This window comes from Lycium barbarum, chromosome 7 (genome assembly GCF_019175385.1).
Source record: "Lycium barbarum isolate Lr01 chromosome 7, ASM1917538v2, whole genome shotgun sequence".
In the NCBI taxonomy this organism is placed as follows: Eukaryota; Viridiplantae; Streptophyta; class Magnoliopsida; order Solanales; family Solanaceae; genus Lycium; species Lycium barbarum.
Genome location: NC_083343.1, coordinates 92,782,572 through 92,805,661, shown reverse-complemented (window position 1 = coordinate 92,805,661; position 23,090 = coordinate 92,782,572). Strand labels below are relative to the sequence as shown.

Here is a 23,090-nt window from a genome sequence, read left to right as displayed (position 1 = left end):
CATTGCTCGTACTGACGCCATTTTCCTTGGACGCTGTGTTCATGCCCACAGGTAGATAGGGAGACGACCCAGCTTCGTAGGAGCCAGATCAGCTTGCACAGGAGCACCTCCATATTTCGGAGGTGCAGCTTTGATATATTCTTTTGAGTATATACTTGGATACGGCGGGGTCCTGTCCCGCCTTTGTAATTTCAGTATCTCAGTTAGAGGCTCGTAGATGCTTGTGTGTAGGTAGTAGATGTTTGCGACCCTCATTGTATATCGTGTATATCATTATTTTGCTGCCATGAGGGCTTATGTATGTATGCATATGTTTTACAGAATAGTTTATGATCAGTCCATAGTAAGCATCATATTGGAGATTATATGTGTTCAGGTTGGGACCATAGTAGCACGATGAGTGGTGCTCGGTAGATAGCTCCGGGTACCCGTCATGGCCCTCTAGTCGGGTCGTGACAAGAGTGGTATCAAAGCAGTTCGTCCTAGGATGTGTCTACGAGCCGTGTCCAGTAGAGTCTTGTTTATGAGTGTGAAGCGCGCCACACTTATAAACAAGAGGCTGCGGGGCATTTAGGAATAATGACCGTTCGTTTTTTTCATAGATCGTGCAATAGAGCCATAATGTAAGATTTCCTCTTATTCTAATTGTGCGTTATGATTTCAGCGATGCCGCCAAGGAAGAAGTAAATCCGCACGATATTAAATGCCGCTGGAGAAGGAACCAATCGAGAACCTCCAGTCGAGTTGGGACATAATGAGGCTCAGAGTGCTACTCCCTCGCATACCACTCCCACTCCTGTTCCTCCAGCAGCAAAGGAGCAAGAGAGGGCCCCAGCTCCTTCCCCTATTGCTCCAGATCAGGACTTGCAAGATGCAGTCCAGTTGTTGACTCAGTTAGTTGCCGTCTAGGCTCAGCGGTAGAGTGCAGGTCTAAGTGATAGGGCGACCAGTGCCCGAGCCCGTGATTTCATGAGCTTGAACCCTCCAGAATTTTTTGGGTCGAAACCGGATGAAGACCCACAGGGTTTTATTGATGAGTTGTTGAGGACGCTGAAAATCATTCATGCTTCTGATACCGAGTCCATGGAGTTGGCTTCTTATAGACTCCGGGACATAGCTGTTTTATGGTATAACAATTGGCTTTCTTCAAGAGGGGAAAATGCACCTCCCCCAAAATGGCAAGAGTTTGTAGATGCTTTTATTTGGCATTATTTGCCACCTTAGATTCATCGGGCTCGCACTGATAAATTCTTGAATTTCAAGCAACGAAATATGAGTGGCCAAGAATATAGTCTTCGATTTAATTCATTGGATAGATATGCTCCGGCCATGGTAGCGGACATGGGAGATCGGGTACATCGATTTGTGAGGGGCTTAGGGTCACACTTGTTTAAACACTGTTTGACAGCTTCGCTTCTGGAAGGAATGGACATCTCGCGTATTTAAGCACATGCCCAAAATCTAGAGGAGCAACAACAACCGCATAGGGATGAGCGAGACATGGATAGGGGACACGGTAATAGGACTAGATCTGCGGGTGCTGGTAGTGAGTATAGAGGAGGCCAGGGGCAACAATATTCCAGATATTCAGGCCAGTCTGCATCTAGTGCATCCCCTCGGTTTGCGGGCCAGAGGTTTGATCACCCCATCTATTCTGGGCCGAATCAGGGTTCGGGACCTTCAGGTTCCCAGTACCGTGGTGATTCCAGCCAGAGGAGACCGCCGGTACCACGGTGCAGTCAATGTGGTAAGTTACATTCGGATCAGTGTCGCCGAGGCTCGAATGCTTAGGCTTGTGACCGAGTTGGCCTTATGATGCGTGATTGTCCATTGAGGAGCGGCCGGGATGAGGCCCAACCCACAGGTTCAGCGGCAGGTTCTTCGTCATCCGTGCGCCCTGTAGGGCAGACTTCCCAGGTTTCAGCGGGCCATGGCAGAGGCAGAGGATGAGCCTCTAGTTCGAGCGGTCCCCAGAACCGTATTTATGCATTGGCCAGACGACAGGATCTGGAGACATCTCCCGATGTAGTGACAAGTATACTGACAGTATCTTCTTACGATGTATATGCATTGATTGATCCGAGTTCTAACTTATCATATATTACTCCTTAGATCGCCGGTCATATTGGAATAAAACCCGATCCAATCAAACCTTTTGAAGTGTCTACTTTGGTTAGTGATCCAGTAATAGCTAAACAAGTATATAGAGACTGTGTGATTATAGTGTGTGGCGGGCACACTGTAGCTGATTTAATTGAACTGGAAATGTTAGACTTCGATGTCATTGTGGGCATGGACTGGTTAGTTTTCTGTTATGCCAATGTAGATTGTAGAGCCAAAATAGTTCGATTTCAATTTCCGGGAGAGCCAGTCCTAGAGTGGAAAGGAAATACTGCATCTCCAAGAGGCAGATTTATTTCCTACCTCAAGGCAAGGAAGATGATCGCCAAAGGCTGCATTTATCATCTAGTTTGGGTTCATGACAACGAAGCAAAATTGCCGACTCTTCAATTCGTTTGGGTAGTAAATGAGTTTCCAGATGTATTTCCAGACGAGCTTCCAGGCCTTCCACCAGAGCGAGAGATTGAGTTTACTATCGATGTGTTGCCAGATACTGAGTCGATATCCATCCCTCCCTACAGAATGGCTCCTGCAGAATTGAAAGAACTAAAAGCACAGTTGAAAGATTTTCTCGAGAAGGGATTTATTAGGCCTAGTTCATCGCCATGGGGAGCACCTGTCTTATTCATAAGAAAGAAAAGATGGATCTTTGCGGATGTGTATCGATTATAGGCAGCTGAATAAGGTGACAATAAAGAACAAATATCCACTTCCGAGGATCGACGATTTATTTGATCAATTGCAAGGAGCCAAGTGGTTTTCCAAGATAGATCTGAGGTCAGGATACCATCAAGTGAGGGTCAAAGAAGAAGATATTCCAAAGATGTCTTTCAGAACTAGATATGGTCATTATGAATTTCGGGTGATGTCGTTTGGCTTGACTAACGCCCCAGCAGTGTTTATGAACTTGATAAATGATGTGTTCAGGCCATTCCTAGATTTCTTTATAATTGTGTTCATTGACGACATCTTGGTATATTCTAAGTCAGAGGGAGAGCATGCGGAACATTTGCGTACTGTCCTTGAAATTCTTCGAGCTCGCAAATTATATGCTAAATTCTTAAAATATGAATTCTAGTTGAACTCTGTAACTTTTCTGGGTCATATTATCTCAGCCGATGGCATTCGGGTTGACACCCAAAAGATTGAGGCTGTGAAGACTTGGACAAGGCCTACAACACCTACAGAAGTCCGTAGCTTTATAGGACTAGCAGGTTATTACAGAAGATTTGTGGAAGGGTTTTCCTCTATTTCAGCACCATTGACGAAGCTCACGCAGAAAGCGGTCAAATTTTGGTGGACCGATACTTGTGAACGCAACTTTTAGGAGGTGAAAGACAGGTTGACTTCAGCCCCAGTCCCGACGCTTCCAGAAGGATTAGAGGGCTATGTAGTGTATTGCGATGCCTCTGATGTCGGGTGAGGCTACGTACTGATGCAACACGGTAAGGTCATTGCCTATGCTTCCAGGCAGTAGCGAAAACATGAGAAGAATTATCCGACCCATAACCTTGAATTAGCTGCGGTCATTCATGCTTTAAAGATATGGAGGCATTATTTGTACGGTGTCCATGTGGATATCTACACGGATCACAAAAGCCTTCAATACATTTTCAAACAAAAGAAATTGAATCTGCGACAGAGGCGATGGTTAGAGTTATTGAAGGACTACGACGTGAGTATTCTCTACCATCCTGGAAAAGCAAATGTGGTAGCCGATGCCATTAGCCGTAAATATATGGGTAGTCGATGTGATGTCCCATCGAAAAGGAAGGAACTAGCTCGTAAGCTCCACCAGCTAGCTAGTCTAGGAGTTCGCTTAATGGATTTGGGCAATACAGGAGTTACTGTGCTTAACCCAGCTATTCTGTCCCTAGACGCAGAAGTAAAAAGACGCCAATATGAGGATCCCAAATTGAGCTATTATAGAGATACACTTTCCCAAAAAGAGAAGTCACCATTTGAGATCGCTGCAGATGGAATTCTCAGGTACCGAAACAGGCTATGTGTTTCGGATGTCGCGAAATTACGTCAACAAATTCTGGAAGAAGCCCGTTACTCTCGTTATTCTGTTCATCCAGGAGCGACAAAGATGTATTATGATCTCAAATTAATGTATTTGTGGGAAGGAATGAAGAGAGATATAGCGGAGTTTGTGGCCCAATGTTTGAATTGTCAACAAGTGAAAATTGAGCACCAGAAACCGGCAGGGCTTTTGTAAGAGATGGAAATTCAACCTGGAAATGGGAAGCAATCAATATGGATTTTGTTGTGGGTTTACCTCGTTCTCGGCGTAAATACGACTCTATTTGGGTGATTGTAGACAGGCTCATAAAATCAGCACATTTTCTGCCAGTCAGATCTACATACTCAGCAGAGGACTATGCCAGATTATATCTCAAGGAGATAGTGCGACCCCATGGCATCCTAGTGTCTATCATTACTGATAGAGGAGCACAGTTCACGACCATATTTTGAAAGTCCTTTCAAGAAGGATTGGGCACTCAAGTGAAATTTAGCACTACATTCCACCCACAGACTGCTGGACAAGCTAAACGCACCATTCAAACTTTAGAGGATATGTTGCGGGCCTGTGCATTGGACTTTGGAGGTAACTGGGAAGATCATTTACCACTTATTGAATTTGCATATAATAACAATTATCATGCCAGTATCCAGATGGCCCCGTATGAAGCCTTATATGGTAGAAAATGTAGATCGCCCGTTGGATGGTTTGAAGTGGGAGAAACACAATTAATAGGCCCAGAATTGATCCAACAAGCGGTTGAGAAGACTAAGCTTATCTGAGACCGGTTATTGACAGCCCAAAGCCGCCAAAAGTCTTATGCGGATAATCGCCAACAGAATTTGAAATTTCAGATCAATGATTGGGTATTTTTGAAAGTGTCGCCAATGAAAGGTATAATGAGATTTGGTAGGAAAGGAAAGCTCAGTCCTCGATACGTCGGACCCTAGAAGATTGTACGCAAAGTGGGCCAAGTGGCTTATGAATTGGACTTACATCCAGAGCTTAACTCAGTTCATCTAGTTTTTCACATATCGATGCTCCATAAATGTGTTGGAGATCCTACCAAGATAGTACCCACAAGCGACATTCAAGTCACCAAAAAATTGGTCTATGAAGAAATGCCTATTGCCATACTAGATAGACAAGTGTGGAAACTCATAAACAAGGAGGTTGCCTCAGTCAAGGTTTAGTGGAAGAATAATAACAAACAAGAAATGACTTGGGAAGCCGAGGAAGCTATGAAATCCAAATATCCATATTTATTCCCATCCCCAGAGGAGGCTCAAGATGAGTCGCCAGTGCTCTCAGGTATGAAATGTTTTCTTTATCGCTTTTGGGCCGTGTGTGACCATCGTTCTTGTTGTTGATGCTATAGCCCTGTTGTGGCAAAGTTATTTTGGGTTGCTGTGACAGGATGGTAGTGCCAAATTACAGGGGAAACTTTGGCGAAATTTCTATAGAATTCCCGAGAATTTAACATTCGAGGACGAATGTTCTTAGGGGGGGGGGGGGGGGGGGGAGTGTTACACTTCCGCAATTTCATGTCGTTGAGTCGTGAATAGACTAACGTCAGCTTAAGGCGAACATGAGGTCTTCACGACTATAAGAGGGTGATTGGCAACCTTAGGGCATATACGATAAGATTTTTAAGTTATAAGACTTGGTGAAGCTAGGTTCGTCAAAGGAAATGGAGTATAAGCTATGTTTGGAAAGGATTACATTGTTATCGAATTAACGGATATTTAGTAAGGTCTTGAGGATGAGTTATAATGTTCTTTAGATCGTTAAGGAGGTGTTACACAAGTACCAAGAAGGTTCCATAAGGATTCGAGATCAAATGAAGCGACGAGAACGAATTTGGAAAAAATTGGGGATTATACGGTCACATATACGGACCATATATTTTATACGACCCGTATACCTGACCGTAGAACCCTTCCAGTGAAGGATGAATTACTGGAAGAAACATACGGTCCATTATACGGACCGTATAAATTATACGGTCCGTATAGTAGACCGTAGGTTTTGGGTCGGGTCCGAACTCTATTTTTATGTATACACGGTTTCCTTTTCTTTTTCTCACTTCTCACTTCTCCAACCTTCTCTAAACCTCTAGAATTTTCTCCATATCACATTAGCACATATCCAAGAAGGGGAAACAAAGATCAAACATCAAGAATTGTAGAATCAAAGGTGTAGATGCTTCCTAGGGATGATAAAAGTTATGAATTTCTTTGGTATTGGAGTTGAGTTCTTCTCAAGTGGAGTACTTTTATTCAAATATCATTTCTACACAACAAAAAGGTGAGTTCTACAATTGTTTTATGTTATTGATGCTGTTGAATAGTTGAAGAACTTGAATTAGAAACAAATATAGAATATGAACTCAAATATGCAAATAATGGTATGTTGGGTTGAAAGGTAGTTGAGTTATGATTCATGGTATAATATGAGTATAATCTTGTTATGAATAACACTAATGATATTGAGGAAGTATTATATGAATGATAAACATGATGATGTATTATAGTTATGGTTATGGAGGATCTTGGAGGTGAATTTGGAAGTTGAATAATGTCTAATTCGAAGGAGTTTACGTATTATGATATCATGGGTGTCCTTGTGATGTTTGGGAGCTGTTTTAATATATAAGGAAAGGTGGTCGAAACAAAGGAAATGCTGCCCAATTTTCGTTAGCCTTAGCTGCTTTAGTTTAAGCTTAAGTATACTTCCAACAATCTAATCCTCGTACGAATCATTTTGTATGTAGAATTGTGAGCCCAGAAGGAGAGCCCTTAGTCGACATCGTTAAGGAGATATAAAGGTATGTAAGGATAGTCCACTTCTTTCTAAGGCATGACTCTTGTTTTATGATTCTTTTCTATACTTCCATGACCTTCTTATATCCCTAAGAATGGAAGTTAAAGATCTTTGAGAGTTTCTTATGAGACATGTTCCATGACAGTGACGATGATAAAGATGTGTTCATGAAGTCGATATCCCTATGTTTATTATTCGATTGATGCTATTCTTCGTTGTGGTCTCACCTCATGATGTTAGTTCCTTCAAGGTGAGACGCAACGATGACGATGAGGCCATAGAGTAATTGGAGGTTCACGACCTTACGTCACTCCGATAACATCGTAGCTTTTATTTGGGCTCTCATTCATGCTACGTATATTATATATGTATATGATACGTATATGTATATGGGGGACATGGGGAAAGGTGAGGCGCTATAGACCCATAGCCACCTGATCAGCTAGTACATTATGATACCGTCCCGGACGCGGGATATATGGGTAATGGATCGCCGTTCGTTCCACGGCAATAAATTGATATATGGATCGGGATGCACGTTCTGCAGCAATATATGATATGATGATATTTACTTTATAAGCTTGCATGCATGACTCCGCCTTAAGAGGCAAGTAGTCACCGATTATCTTCTTACCTCTTATTTTCTTGTTTCTTTATTATGTTATGATGCATGTCTTACATACTCAGTACATTGCTCGTACTGACGCCCTTTTCCTTGGATGCTGTGTTCATGCCTACAGGTAGACAGGAAGATGACCCTGCTTCCTAGGAGCCAGATCAGCTTGCACAGGAGCACCTCTATATTCCGGAGGTGCAACTTTGATATATTATTTTGAGTATATACTTGGATACGGTGGGGTCCGGTCCCGCCTTTGTGATTTCAGTATCTCAGTTAGAGGCTCGTAGATGCTTGTGTGTAGGTAGTAGATTTTTGCGACCCTCATTGTATATCTTGTATATCATTCTTTTGCTGCCATGAGGGCTTATGTATGTATGCATATGTTTTACAGAATAGTTTATGATCAGTCCACAGTAAGCATCATATTGGAGATTATATGTGTTCAGGTTGGGACGATAGTAGCACGATGAGTGGTGTTCGGTAGATAGCTCCGGGTACCTGATGTTAGACCAAAAATACATATATTTACTCATTGCTGCCTCACATTTTAATACATTTAATCTTATTTTGAGTACTATTGTATTGCGTTGTGCTTTATATAATATTTTTATTGTGTAGAAATAAAGAATTACAAATTGAAGAGATTTGGAGCAAAATTTAATAAAAAGGCAGCGGAGGAGTAAAAGTGATTTGTGATAATTATCATGATTTGGGATTTCCCATGAAGAAAGGAGAGCATTTGAAATTTAATTTGCAAGCATATGGGACCATAATGGAAAAATGTATAGACTTTGTCTATGTGGCAATATATTCAAAGTGTGCACATTCCAGTGTTACTGTGTGAGGCCTTCAGTGTAGCGTTATTGGGCGCAAGTTTTCCTGCGAACAAATCCCTTTGTGGTTGGACAAGTTTTCCTAGTTTGTTTTGGACTCAGTTATTTTATTTGAGATTTTTCCTACACCTATAAATATTTCATAAGCCACAATTTCTAGAGATCTTTGGCATAAAACTCAAGTTTGGAGTCTAGGGTTCCAACGTAAATATTCTTTCTTTTATTTGAACATCATTTATGGAAATTTCTTTGTGACAATTGAGATTGATACTCTTGTTTGGATTATTTATTCATCGACATTATTTTTAATCAAGTAAGTTCTTGTTATTTTAATTATTCTTGTTCTTTAACGTTTCTCAAGGGATTAGCTAACTCTAGGACTCGCCAATTTACTTTGTTTGAAACTCGGAAGAGGAAGAACGGGGTTGGGATAGAATAATTAACATGAATTTGGGGCGTTAACGCTCACCTAATGGAAATTGACCTAGGAATAGGCGATACCACTTGTAGCCATATTCGGGCGTTCTTAATGCTCCTAATTGCTTGAGGGATCTTCAATTGGGTAGTCTAGTTAATCTCCGGGAGAAGTTAATTTAGAGTCATTAGCTGAGGCTAAATAACATAAACTTGCTATTATTTATAATTCGTGAAATAGATTGGATCGTTACTTGAGAAATAGATTCCTTAATTCCTTACTTGTGGTCATTGATCAATTTACTTGCTTTCTAGATTAGAATTTGTATTTTCGTATTTTATCAAAACCTTATCAAAAACCACCATTGATGCGTTCGGTCTAGCTATTGTTAGTGATAATTCCTAATCTGCTTAAATTGCTTACATATTGTTCTCTGTTGTATTCGACTCCAACCTTGTTGGGTTACTGTATTTGACAACGTCCGCGTTAAGCCATTAATAGGTGTAATTTGAGCGCATCAAATTTTGACGCCGTTGCCGGGGAACAATTGGCGTATTTTGGCTAATTTAGGAAATAAGCTAACTTCCTTTGAACCGAACCTGTGAATATTTGTATAGTTGTTTTCTGTATTTTACTTTATTTGTAAAAAAAAATGGCATCTTTCCATTAAAACTTGTCTGGTAGTGATTTTGACTTATATTGTGAGCATGGCCAAATTGGTGAGTTCGAACTCATGTTGGAATGTCTGCTTAATGAGGGTAACGAAAATTAAAAAGTCTTAGAAGAATACTTGGAAACTAGTCTCCAACTTGGTTTGATGACAGAAGAAGAAAATCTGCCATGGGCATTCGATCCAGATGAGAATCAATATGAACTCCCCAATGCTCAATTTGAAAAGGTAATCCCTTTGTTGGGGGTCAATCATAAAGATGAGTTTATTGGGAATGCCAAAGAAAAATATAAATTGGAGTCAACCATTGTTCTGAAAAATATGGTTGTTGTTGACTCCAATCCGGGGGAAAAAGAGGATATTGAAATTCAAGAAGTTCAAAAGCCATATATCCTGCAATTTGAAAACTCAAGAAGGCAGAACGACATTCCTCACTTGAAAGCCAAGAAGTGTAAGATGAAAAATATTATGCTTGGCTTGTTCATCTACTTACCACCCCCCGCCGCTCGTGGTCACAAACTTGAATCCAAGTTGGGTGCCCAATTCATAAGCTCCAAATGGCGAGAAAAGCAGTAAAGTTGATTCACGTCGTGCCGCCACATTAACTAAGGCGCTTTTTGGGAGGCAACCCAATGTGTAATAGTTTTAGATTTTTATTTTTATATTGTCACGTGTTGTTTTGTTTTAATTTTGCAGATTAGGGGAAATCTGAGTACCCGAAGTTGAAAGCTGAGGAGCATGTTTGGGCTTAAGTGTGGGGTCATCCCGACCCTTAACGTTGAGAATTATGCTGCTGGCTAGGCCCTACAGGGTCTCAGGGAGTATTTTTCACCCTTGTTTTAATTTTTCTCTATTATACATGCATCGAGGACAATGCATATTTTTAAGTGTGGGGTGGGTACTTCCGATTTTTGAGGTCAAGGATGATTATGCCATAGGTATGTATATATATATATATATATATATATATATATATATATATATATATATATATATATATATATATATATATATATATAAAACTAATAAAAATTCAAAAGGATTTTTTTCTTTGTTCGTTGTTATATTTTTCTTTTATAGCTTCTTTTTCTCTTTTAGCGGCATACATCATTCGCCCCCTTTGGTTTTCTTATGGCCTCGATTCTTTCCAGAGGGGGGGGGGGGGGGCTTTGAACCGGGTAATTTATTTTTTTTTCGGATTAATTTTTTATTTTAGGAGTAGTAAAGGAGAGAGAAGAAAGACCCGTTTTGACTTGTTTGGTACCAGCATATTTGGGCCTGAGCTTGAGTTATACTTTCCTGTGAGTGCTTGAGTAACGAAAAGATAGCAGAATTTCTGACACCTAAACTTATGGTTGTCACTCTGTATATAGCTTTTCTTATTTTGTAGTTCGTCATGATCCTATCTGTCCTAGAATAGAATTGATCCATCCTGATTGAGACTTGTGCCATGTGTTGTGAGGATTTCTTGCAAATATTCTATGTTTTGCATCTTAGTCTAGAACTTATCCTGCATGATATTGAAGCGAAATAAAAAGCGTTGCTCTGTTTAGAAGATGATAATAGGCTTTCTTTGATATGTCTTGTAAATTTTAGCCTTTTCAGATATTGTACCACTAGTTAGCCCTTTGAGCCTGTGGTCGTTCTTTTGTTAGACATAATTTTTGCCTTGATCCTTTTGTTGAATTCCTCGTTTTTACACCCTGCTTCCTTGAGCACTGTAGCATAGATTGTGATATAATTGATAAATATGAAGAAAAGGGATGGTCAAGTGAAAAATGGTGACCAATGATAGTTGCAAAATTGATGAAAGGGCCCTCTTAAAAAGAATGTGAAAAAAAAAGTTGCTTGAAAAAAAAAAATTGAAACGTTCTTGATATGATGAGAATTACTAGAGAAAAAAATTGATGAAGAAAGGGCTAAAAATAAAATGAAAAGATGAAAATGACGGGTGATGAATTCTAAAATTGTAAAGTGCTTAGGGAAGTGTAAGTCACTATTACATAGTTTTCCTACCCATCCCCTAGCCAACATTACAACCCGTTAAAGTCCTATTTGATTCTATTCAAGCACACTTAATTAGTAGAGATGTACATAATGGGCAAGCCTATGGTTCTTTGTGCATACATGTGAATTTCTTTTTTGAGTGAGAGAGTTGTGCTTTGATGCTAAGTCCTTAATTTACATTTGATTCTTTGATTTGAGTGTGTGGACTATTTCTTCTTGTGAGGTCACTTGTTTCATGATAGATAGGTGATGTTATTAGATTTCTTTGACAGAGTAGGTGAGCGAGCTTAAATTTGATGAGTTAGAGTCTATCTATGAGATTAGGAGGTTAGACGTTTGTTGTTTGTTTGTTGATTTGTATATCTTGCATGATGATCAGGAAGTATATATTTGATGGTTTGAATTGCTATAGAGCCTAATTGTTGGTATCAATCAAAGTAGTGGTATTCCTAGGCTTGAGTTATTAAAAGTGATTTTAATGCTTACTCGAGGATGAGCAAGAGTTTAAGTGTGGGGTGATGATGTTAGACCAAAAATACATATATTTACTCATTGCTGCCTCACATTTTAATACATTTAATCTTCTTTTGAGTACTATTGTTTTGCGTTGTGCTTAGTATAATATTTTTATTGTGTAGAAATAAATAATTACAAAATTGGAGAGATTTGGAGCAAAATTTAATAAAAAGGCAAGCAGAGGAGTAAAAGTGATTTTTGATAATTATCATGATTTGGGATTGCCCATGAAGAAAGGAGAGCATTTGAAATTTAATTTGCAAGCATATGGGACCAGAATGAAAAAACGTATAGACTTTGTCTATGTGGCAATATATTCAAAATGTGCACATTCTAGTGTTACTGTGCGAGGCCGTCGGTGTAGTGTTATTGGACGCAAGTTTTCCAGCGAACAAATCCCTTTGTGGCTTGGACAAGTTTTCCTAGTTTGTTTTGGACTCAGTTATTTTATTTGGACTTTTTCCTACATCTATAAATATTTCATAAGCCACAATTTCTAGAGATCTTTGGCATAAAACTCAAGTTTGGAGGCTAGGGTTCCTACGTAAATATTCTTTCTTTTATTTGAACATCATTTATAGAAATTTCTTTGTGACAATTGAGATTGATACTCTTGTTTTGATTATTTATTCATCGACATTATTTTTAATCAAGTAAGTTCTTGTTTTTTTAATTATTCTTGTTCTTTAACGTTTCTCAAGGGATTAACTAACTCTAGGACTCGCCCATTTACTTTGTTTGAAACTCGGAAGAGGAAGAACGGGGTTGGGATAGAATAATTAACATGAATTTGGGGCGTTAACCCTCATCTAATGGAAATTGACCTAGGAATAGGCGATACCACTTGTAGACATATTCGGGCGTTCTTAATGCTCCTAATTCCTTGAGGGATCTTCAATTGGGTAGTCTAGTTAATCTTCGGGAGAAGTTAATTTAGAGTCATTATCCGAGGCTAAATAACATAAACTTGCTATTATTTATAATTCGTGAAATAGATTGGATCGTTACTTGAGAAATAGATTCCTTAATTCCTTACTTGTGGCCATTGATCATTTTACTTGCTTTCTAGATTAGAATTTGTATTTCCTTATTTTATCAAAACCTTATCAAAAACCACCATTGATGCGTTCGGTCTAGCTATTGTTAGTGATAATTCCTAATCTGCTTAAATTGCTTACATATTGTTCTCTTTAGGATTCGACCCCAACCTTGTTGGGTTACTATATTTGACAACGTCCGCGTTATACCATTAATAGGTGTAATTTGAGCGTATCAGTACCCGTCATGGCCCTTTAGTCGGGTCGTGACAATTGCAATGTAAAATAGAGTAAACCCTTTGTTCTTCGAATAATAATAAAAAAATCTCATAATCAATAGCCCCAGAAACAATTGCTAATCCAAGTCCAATTGAACAAAAATTAAGATATGCAAAAAAAAGCAAAACGAATCACAATCCATTAGCAAACCTTTTACGAACATTCAGATATTAATCAATACCAATCCATATACAATCGCAGAAGAACCAATCGAATAGAAGCATTTTGATTACATTAATAGACCTATAAATCCAATCATATCGAACAAAGAAGTGAACTATAATCATCTCACTCCAAAAAAAAAAACAAAATCATAGCCTTGAGTTTTAATTCCTCAATGAAGTGAACAGATAGAAAAGCATGTTCCGATCAAAGCACCGGAAACCGGCACGGAGAAGCCAGCTCCGGCGCCGGAGCTACAGAGACCTCCCGTGCTGAAATCTGCTTAGTGATGCTGCTTGGAATTTGAATAGGCGGTCATGGTGGCGGTTATGGTGGCAATGGTAGTGGAGGGGAAGGATATTTTAATGGTGGAAGAATAAATAGATGGGAGGGGTAAAATGGGTTAGGTGAGGTGGCATGCGACGTGGCATCCACCTCATCGAATGTGTGGCAGCCACGTAGGATCGAATGTCCACCTTGGATAACTTTAACCGATGAGGGGTATATTTGGCCCAAAATATAACGGTAGGAGTATATTTGGCCCCAAAGTATAACGAGGGATATATTTAGCCCTTTTCCGATAGTATAGGGGTCTATCTGGCCCTTTTCCGTAAAAACAAAGTCAGAAGCTGTCCCAAGCATGGGTTGCCCGATAGTGTGCTTCTACAAATATTTTAAAGGTCCTTGGACTCGGTCAACAAATCAGTGGCGAACAACATTGCGAAAGGATCTATTATGGATAACTCTTATGCCACAGTTTGTGAATTGTTGGATAAATTGAATGAGACTAATGAAGCATGGCATACTAGGGAGTCGGAAGTAGGTGGAGGGAAGTCCTCCAATAATGTGCTCACTCATGAGATGATTAAGAAGGAGGGAGATAGAGATGAGTCCATGGTAAAACTTGTCACTCAAATCGACCTTCTTACAAAACATGTCATGAGTGGTGGAAGTAAGGCGGTGAATGTGGTAGGATCTTGTGAAGGGGGTTCTCCGAATGAGCAATGCTTCCAAATGTACGATGAGGAGGCAGGTTATATCAACAATCACAAGGTGGGTTCCCGGACAAACTACCAAGGTCCTAATCAAGGATCTCGGCGGCAAGGTCAAGGGAATCAAGGTTGGAGCAAGGATCAAGGTAACTCGAGTTGGAGAGATAATCGCGACAACAATCAAGGGGGTTACAACAACAACTACAACAATCATCGGAGTTCAAATCCGTATGTCCCTCCAAAGGGGAATCAACAAAACTCTAGTCAACCACCTACTAGCGATCCCGCTAGTTCAAAAATCAAAAATATGTTGTCAAGAGTGTTGAAGAAAGCGGAATCCACTGATAACTTTTGCAAGGAGACAAGAGATGAGGTGAAATAGCAAGTTGTAAGTTCACACTCCACCTCCATTAAACAATTGGAGTCTCAACTTGGACAAATCTCAGCTATCCTCAACCAAAGGCAAAAAGGCTCACTCCCTAGTGATACGGTTGCAAATCCAAGGAATGATGGTGATCATAAATACAATGCAATTACTACTAGGAGTGGCAAAACAATTGGGGAAAAGGAATTGGTAAAAGATGATGTGTTGATTGATGATGAGAAAATGGGTGAAGAACCCATTTGTGTTGAAGAAGTAACTCCAAAGAAGAAGCGTGCTAGTATTGAAAAGCCCATTGTTGTTGAAGATGCTCCGAAAATTGATGATGCTTCAAAAAGCGAGGAAGCGGTAGACGAGGTACCAAGGGCTTCACCGCCCGTTATGAAGCCTCTTCCTCTATTTCCTCAACGATTCACAAAGAAAGCAGATGATGGAAAATTTCTCAAATTTATAGAGAGGTTAAAAGGGCTTTCAATTAACATTCCCTTGGTGGAAGCACTTGAACAAATGCCCGGTTATACAAAATTCATGAAAGATCTTGTGACCAAGAGGAGGCATACTAGTTTTGAAACAATGGGAGTTACACATCATTGTAGCTCTATTGTGACAAAAGCTTTGGTTCAAAAGAAGAAAGATCCGGGAGCTTTCACCATCCCTTGCACAGTTGGATTGTATAAATTTGGCAAAGCACTATATGACCTTGGAGCAAGCATTAACTTGATGCCGCTTGCTATTTTCAACAAATTGGGGTTAGGCACTCCCCGACCCAAAACAATGAGATTACTAATGGCGGATAAAGCCGTGAAGAGACCGGTTAGTATCCTATATGATGTACTTGTAAGGGTTGATCGATTCATTTTACGACTGATTTTGTGATCTTGGATTGTGAAGTTGATTTTGAGGTACCCATAATCTTGGGGAGACCTTTCTTGGCCACGGGGCGTGCTCTTGTGGATGTGGAGAGGGGTGACCTAAAATTTAGGATGAATGATGAAGAAGTCACTTTCCATATTTGCAAGTTAATGAAACAACCGGCGTATATGAATGTTGTGTCGGTTATTGATACGATAGATGAAGCCATGGATGCAACCGTTGAGCATGAGCATGTGGGTGATATCTCGGCAGCGGTGATAATGAAATATGAGGGGGAAGATGATGAAGAGTTTGAGAAGACGGTTAATACATTGATTGGGTTGGGGTCATACTATTACAATCCAAAGAAGCTTGATCTTGACTTAGATCACCGTGCTACTCCTCCTGCAAAGCCTTCCATTATTGAGCCTCCTACCTTGGAACTCAAACCTATTCCTTCACACTTGAGGTATGGATTCTTTGGTCCTAACAACACATTACCCGTGATTATTTCCGCCCGGTTGACGAATGAACAACGAGAAAGGTTGCTAGTGATTTTGAGAAGATATAAAAAGCTATTGGTTGGTGTATTGCGGATATCCAAGGGATCTCGCCCGGTATTCGTACTTATAAAATTCAACTTGATGAAGAATGTGAGCCAAGTGTTGAACATCAAAGAAGGTTGAATCCTCCTATGCAAGAGGTTGTGAAGGTCGAGATTATCAAGTGGTTAGATGTCGGTGTTGTGTACCCTATATCGAATAGCTCTTGGGTTAGCCCGGTTCAATACGTGTCCAAAAAGGGTGGAATCACCGTGGTTGCAAATGCTAAAAATGAATTGATTCCCACTCGCACGGTCACCGGATGGCGGGTATGTATGGTTTATCGGAAGTTGAATAAGTGGACAAAAAAGGACCACTTCTCAATGCCATTCATGGATCAAATGCTTGATAGGCTTGCGGGAAGGGATTATTATTGCTTCCTTGATGGCTATTCCAGGTACAACCAAATCACCATTTCCCCTGAGGATCAAGAGAAAACCACTTTCACTTATCCTTATGGGACCTTTTCCTTCAAGAGAGTGCCCTTTGGGCTATATAATGCACCCGCAACATTTCAACGTTGCATGATGTCCATTTTATCCGACATGGTAGAGGAGTCCATTGAAATTTTCATTGATGGCTTTTTTGTGATGGGGGACTCCTTTGATGAATGCTTGGAGAATCTTGCCCAATATTGAAACGTTGTGAAGAGACAAACTTGGTCCTAAATTGGGAGAAGTGTCACTTCATGATGAGAGAAGGAATTGTCTTGGGGCAAAAAAATTCGAAAAAGGGGCTTGAGGTTGATCAAGATAAAATTAAGGTTATTATCAAGCTTCCTTCCCCAATCTCCGTAAAGGATGTTCGTAGATTTCTTGGGCATGTCGGGTTTTATAGAAGATTCATCAAGGACTTTACAAAAATAGCCAACCCCCTATTCAAATTGTTGGAGAAAGAGTCAAAGTTTGTATTTGATTATGCTTGTTTGAAGGCATTTGAGGGCTTGAAAGAAAGACTCACATCGGCTCCTATCATCATTGGACGGGATTGGTCTCAACCCTTTGATTTGATGTGTGATGCAAACGGATTTACCATGGGGGCCGTTCTCGGTCAAAAGCGGGATAAGATCTTCCACCCGATTTACTATGCAAGCAAGACTCTAAATGGTGCCCAAATGAACTACACAGTCACCGAGCAAGAGTTGCTTGCTATTGTGTTTGCTTTCGAAAAGTTTCGTGCCTACTTGTTGGGAACCCATGTGATTGTTCACCCTGACCATGCGGCTCTACGTTACTGCATGACAAAGAAAGATGCTAAACCGAGGTTAATACGTTGGGTCCTTATCTTGCAAGAATTTGACATTGAAGTCAAAGATCGAAAAGGTTGTGAAAACCAAGTTGCGGACCATTTGTCTCGCCTTGAAAAGAGCGGGCATCCGTCGGATGGTCTTGAAATAAATGAATCATTCTCAGATGAGCAAGTGATGGCGGGGCCATATGATATGATTCCATGGTATGCCGACTTTGCAAACTGTCATGCTAGTGACATCATGCCCGAGGATTTGAACTTCTACCAAAAGAAGAAGTTCTTGAATGACGTCCAGAAGTTCTATTGGGATGAGCCATATCTATTTCGGGTTTGCGCCGACAATATCATAAGGAGGTGTATATCTGAAGTAGAAATGATGCCCATTATTGAAGCATGTCACTCATCTCCGGTTGGTGGTCATCATAGTAGTTCAAGAACAGCGGCAAAAGTCCTCCAAAGTGGGTTCTATTGGCCGACCATCCACCAAGACGCCCATGACTTTGTGACAGCATATGATCAATGTCAACGGTAGGGGGGTATTTCTAGAAGGCATGAATTGCCAATGACACCAATTCTTGAGGTGGAGTTGTTTGATGTATGGGGTATTGATTTCGTGGGTCCATTTGTGAGCTCCTACAACAACAAATACATCCTTGTGGCAGTGGACTATGTGTCCAAATGGGTGGAGGCCGTTGCGCTTCCCAATAATGAAGGAAAGAGTGTCACTGCATTCTTGAAAAAACATATATTCTCAAGGTTTGGAACTCCAAGGGTCATTATTAGTGATGGGGGTACTCACTTTTGTAACCGTTTATTCAAAGCTTTTCTTGAGAAATTAGGAGTAAAGCATAAAGTGGCCAACCCTTATCATCCTCAAGCAAGTGGTCAAGTTGAGGTGTCGAATCGGGAGATCAAGAGCATCCTCTCCAAGACAGTTAACGCGAATAGGACTGATCGGTCGAGAAAGTTGGATGATGCTCTATGGGTATACTGAACTGCATACAAAACACCCATCGGCATGTCTCCTTATCAATTGTTTTTTGGCAAAGCTTGTTTCCTTCCGGTGGAACTTGAACTCAAGGCACTTTGGGCATTGAAAATTTTTGAATCTTGATTGGGGAGATGCTTCGCAACTAAGGATGGATCAACTAAATGAGCTAGATGAATTCCGATTTACAGCCTATGTGAGCTATTCCATCTACAAAGCCCGCATGAATCATTTCCATGACAAAAAGATCTTGCAAAGAGAGTTCAGTCCCAGGGACTGGGTGTTATTATTCAACTCAAGACTCCGGTTGTTTCCCGGAAAGTTGAAATCCAAGTGGTCCGGTGAATTTGAAATCACCCAAGTGTTCTTACATGGAGCACTTGAACTTGTGTGCCCAAGTAGGAATAAAATCAAAGTGAACGGGTAAAGGGTTAAGCATTACTTCGGCTTACCTCAATGAACCATAAAATAAAATGGATAAAACCGTCGTGCTGCGACGTAAAATCAAGCGCTTCTTGGGAGGCAACCCATGTTTTTAACTCTTTTGGTTTTTCTGCAGGTGTTAAGTGTGCAGGAATCAAGGTTGCAAGGAGATTTGATTGAGAGAACTGAGGAAATTGAGAAAACAAAAGTGGCTGGAGTGCGACCTATATGCGAGACCGCATCACGAGTTGGCGGCCGCAAACTCCAGCCCAAAAAAAGGACAGTAAGTCAAGCGAAAATGGCAAGATGGCGGACCTTATGCGACCTCGCACTTCTAGTGTACGGCCGCATACTTGTCTGCATCTACAAGAAGGGACCACGCCAGGTAAGGCCACTTACGAAGAGTATGCGGAACCGCCAACTTAATGTGCTGTCGCACACTTAACGCAAAGTGGCGTGAGTATAAAAGGGGTTGTGTCTTGTCGTCTTTCTATCCTCTCTCGCTCTTTTTCCCCCTCTTGAGATATTTAAATGTCACCACCCCCCTTCTCCCCGAAATCGTCCATCCTGATTGCTCCCACATCCCTGCACCGCCTCCTCCTCACGACCCATCCCTTAATTTTGTGCTAAGCGTGCTTGGCTATCACTTGACGCCATCCTTCTCTGAGCATTCATAGATTCTTAAGGTATGCAACTCTTTGATTTTTCTTGAAATTATTTTTCCTAAGAGTGAAAATCTTACCCTTAGACTTTAGCTAGGATGGTTATTTTTGCTATAGTGGCTGTTTGGTGGCCACTCGTCTGTGGGGGAGGGGAGTTTTGCTTGTTTATTTGCTTATTGGTAGTCTTGAGTTTGTTTGATGAGTTAAAATGATAATGGATAGTGTCAACCTTGCTGTGTGGGTTGACGAGGGGGGTTTTTGGTGCTTCAAATCCATTAAAATGGCGATAGGGTATGATTGGGGAAGAAGATGACGGAGTTGGCGACCGCAAACTGAGTGTACGAGTTCGCATCTCCGTCGCCAACTCCGAGTAGGGTTAGAATGGTCTTTTACTAGACTAGGACTGTGCGTTGGGTATGCGTGAGTGCATACTGAGTTTGCAGAGCGCAAACTCCTTAGTCAAAACTGGCAGAAAGGTTCCCTTCTTTTGCTAGTTGGCGAGGGGTTTGCGGGTTCGCAAACTCAGTGTGCGGTGCGCACACTCCCACTTCAATTGGGGCAGTAACCTCCCTACTTCTAGGCAGTTGGTGATGAGTTTGCGGGTTCGCAAACTCATTGTGCGCAGCGCACATGTTGCTGTGCGGTCCGCATACTCTAAGTGCAGACCGCCCACGTTCAAATCTTGCCCACTTTTTTTACCCTTGTACACTTGATTTGGCACCATATTTTTTTTTTTTTAACGATAACCATGGCTTGCTGGGTGTTGTGATATACAGGATTACTCGAGGCAAAGCTCTTGCCCAAAAGAACAGAACCGAAAAATGAAAAAAGTATTTACCGGAAGGAACAACACTTCCAGAAATAGAAACCTCTACACCTGCAGTAGATACCCCTAGGGAAAAGACACTCTAGGAGCGGCTGGCCGCTCGGATTAAATATGAGGAAGATCTACGCTGAAAAATTTCGGGGGTGAAGGAGCGTTATGAACAGAAACGTTCCTTCAATTCTAAGAAGCAGATACTCCTGAAGGGGATTCGGGAACACTCTTCTTGGATACTGGAGCAACTCGAGAGGCAAAACTAGATGAGATTCACTGAGCACCCCGGCAACTACATCCAACAAATCTGCCAAGAATTCTATGCCAGCTTCGGTCTATGGGCAAGAAGAAAAAGATGATGACGGGGTGCACAATTCGGGGAGTGACATTGCCCATATTTCATGAAGGGATCAATCTTGAATACTTTGGGAATCCGGGCACACCCCACACAAAGTATGAGGAGAAAATTGACAAGGATGTGGCCGAAAGCCTGCGACCTTAGTTGGCTGAGGTGATTGCAACCCCTGGTACTACTCCTTCATGGGTGGCTTGGAGAGAAGATATTCACAGGTCCAGCCTCAATATTGAGGCCATGTTTTGGCTAAGTTTTGTCAGTAGCATATTTTGGCCATCCTAGAATGAAACAAAGGTGGGGATTCAAAAGGCAATACTATTGGCCTGTATCATGACCGGGGTGTATGTCAATGTGGGTCGGATTGTTTACTATCACATCATAGACCGGTCTTGGCAGACCACAAGAAGCATCCCATTCCCGTGCTTGATCACACCTTTGTGTCGTCGCCACAAAGTTCTGGTTTGGTCCCGCATCGATAAAAATTGTGCTACCGTCGGGAAAATTCATATTCTGTTATCGGAGGATGAAGAGAACCGTGAGAGGCGAAAGAGGAGAGCGAAAACCCAGACCATTAATTTGACATCGGGCTTGGAGGACCTTGCGAGGCCTGCCGCTTCTATTATTCCGACTGGGACATCTCCTGGGGAAGCTTCTTCTAATACTGTTGCGGGCTCCACAGCCAGTGGGGACCCATCTGCTGCCACTGCCCCACCTCTTACTACTGATTCCTCGGGTCTGCGGACTCCGACTGTAGTTGATTTCTAGGCGATGGCCTGCACTACTACTGCTGTTGATAAGAAGGTGACCAGTTTCATTCAGAAGCTGCCAAATCTGATTAAGGCAGCAGTCACAGAGTCCTTCCAACAGCTGGAGGCCAGGGTTGCTAGTTTGGAGACGAGATTAGAGAGAGTTGAGACGGGTGAGATCGAGCACATGCGCGGTATGAGGAGTGATCTCACCCAGCTTCGAGCTTACATGACTGCATCTCGTATTCCACTATTTATGGCTATGGGTGCCGCTGATGCGCCTGAGGCTGATATGGGTGAGGCTGAGGGCACTGCACCTGTAGACACTGATGCGGAGGTGTCCTCTGGTCATTCTCCTAAGGACAACAACCCGCTTGATGTGGGTGATGATGAGTATGTATAGTTGGAGGACTTTGAGTCGCTCTCGAGTGCCACCGATGACATTGTTAGGGATTTTGAGGCCTCGAGATATCATATGGCTCGCACTGATGAGGAGTTCCAACCGGACTTGAGGAGAGTGGCTGAGCACTCAGTGATGGATCTTATTCCCCCGACAGGGAAGGGCGCCTCTTATGCATCTCTACCGGCTGATGGAGCCACATCATCCCAACCCCAGACATCAACATTGGGTCCTGTTGACCCTACTGCTACTGCTATGGACACTACACCCACTGGGCCTGTTTTAGCTCCTTCTGATGATGCGGCTCGACCCGACGCTTGATACGTCACAAGGATTTCTCAACTTTTCGTTGTTTATATCTAATGCATTGGGGACAATGCAATGTTTCTAGTTGGGGGTGGGTAGCCTTGCTTGTGGGTATAGACTTTTTATTGTTGGTCATGTATGCACATGTAGACTTTGTATTTTTGGGCTATTATTTTTGGACATGTGTACAGAATTTTTGGATATTGTTTTTATTATATGATGACATTGTGTTTTTTTTCTTATGTATCGAGGTTGCCCATGTATTTAGTTTGTGGTATTAGCTATATCCTTGGCTTTTTTTAGCCGTGGTTCTTTTCCTACGGATGCTAATGGTCTTTTGAACCCGGTATTCGTAGAAATTTTTGAGTCGGTTGGTCCCAATGACAGATATTTGGTCGCTTTCTTAATGGAACTAAGCCTTGTAGGGTCGGGACGTGAACATGACTTGTTTGGTATCAATACAGTTAGAAAAGAAGATACTAAGGCATATCCCTAATTTTTATTTTTATTTTTATTTTTGTAAACTTTATTGTGAAATGAGGACCATGACAACTTAGGCTTCACTTTGTCACTCTTGACTACTCAATTGGGTAAACCATTAATTGATCTTGTTTTGATAGATATTGACTCATTCTGAACAATGCATATGCCAAGAGTGGTGACTTTTTGTGTTAACTTGTGTGATTGCTTGTGTTAACTAGAACTTGCCCGATTTTTCTTCCTCAGCTATACTCGAATAGTCGGTTGAAGAAAAGATCTTAGGAAATCTTTGAAATACCATGTGTATCCCTATTCATATATGTATCACT

At 41.3% G+C, this 23,090-nt stretch overlaps 2 protein-coding genes across 2 annotated transcripts; both read left to right on the top strand.

Moving 5' to 3' along the window:
• The first annotated feature begins 1,500 nt into the window (after positions 1 to 1,500).
• On the top strand, positions 1,501 to 13,905 carry LOC132601600 (uncharacterized). Its single transcript, XM_060314681.1, has 2 exons — positions 1,501 to 1,747; positions 13,820 to 13,905. Exons 1-2 carry the CDS (start codon positions 1,501 to 1,503, stop codon positions 13,903 to 13,905), a joined length of 333 nt encoding a protein of 110 aa, XP_060170664.1.
• Positions 13,906 to 15,107: 1,202 nt separating this feature from the next.
• Positions 15,108 to 16,420, top strand: LOC132601599 (uncharacterized). Its single transcript, XM_060314680.1, has 2 exons — positions 15,108 to 15,695; positions 15,785 to 16,420. The coding sequence occupies exons 1-2, from the start codon at positions 15,108 to 15,110 to the stop codon at positions 16,418 to 16,420; spliced, it is 1,224 nt and encodes a 407-aa protein (XP_060170663.1).
• Positions 16,421 to 23,090: the final 6,670 nt, after the last annotated feature.

What these genes read in the sequence shown, in the direction of transcription:
- LOC132601599 (XM_060314680.1), top strand. Translation starts at nt 15,108, where the DNA reads ATGGGTGAAGAACCCATTTGTGTTGAAGAAGTAACTCCAAAGAAGAAG. An exon ending in ATAAAGCCGTGAAGAGACCG is followed by an intron (nt 15,696 to 15,784) that starts GTTAGTATCCTA and finishes GTTGATTTTGAG; the next exon opens with GTACCCATAATCTTGGGGAG.
- LOC132601600 (XM_060314681.1), top strand. Translation starts at nt 1,501, where the DNA reads ATGGATAGGGGACACGGTAATAGGACTAGATCTGCGGGTGCTGGTAGT. An exon ending in ACCACGGTGCAGTCAATGTG is followed by an intron (nt 1,748 to 13,819) that starts GTAAGTTACATT and finishes GAATTTGAATAG; the next exon opens with GCGGTCATGGTGGCGGTTAT.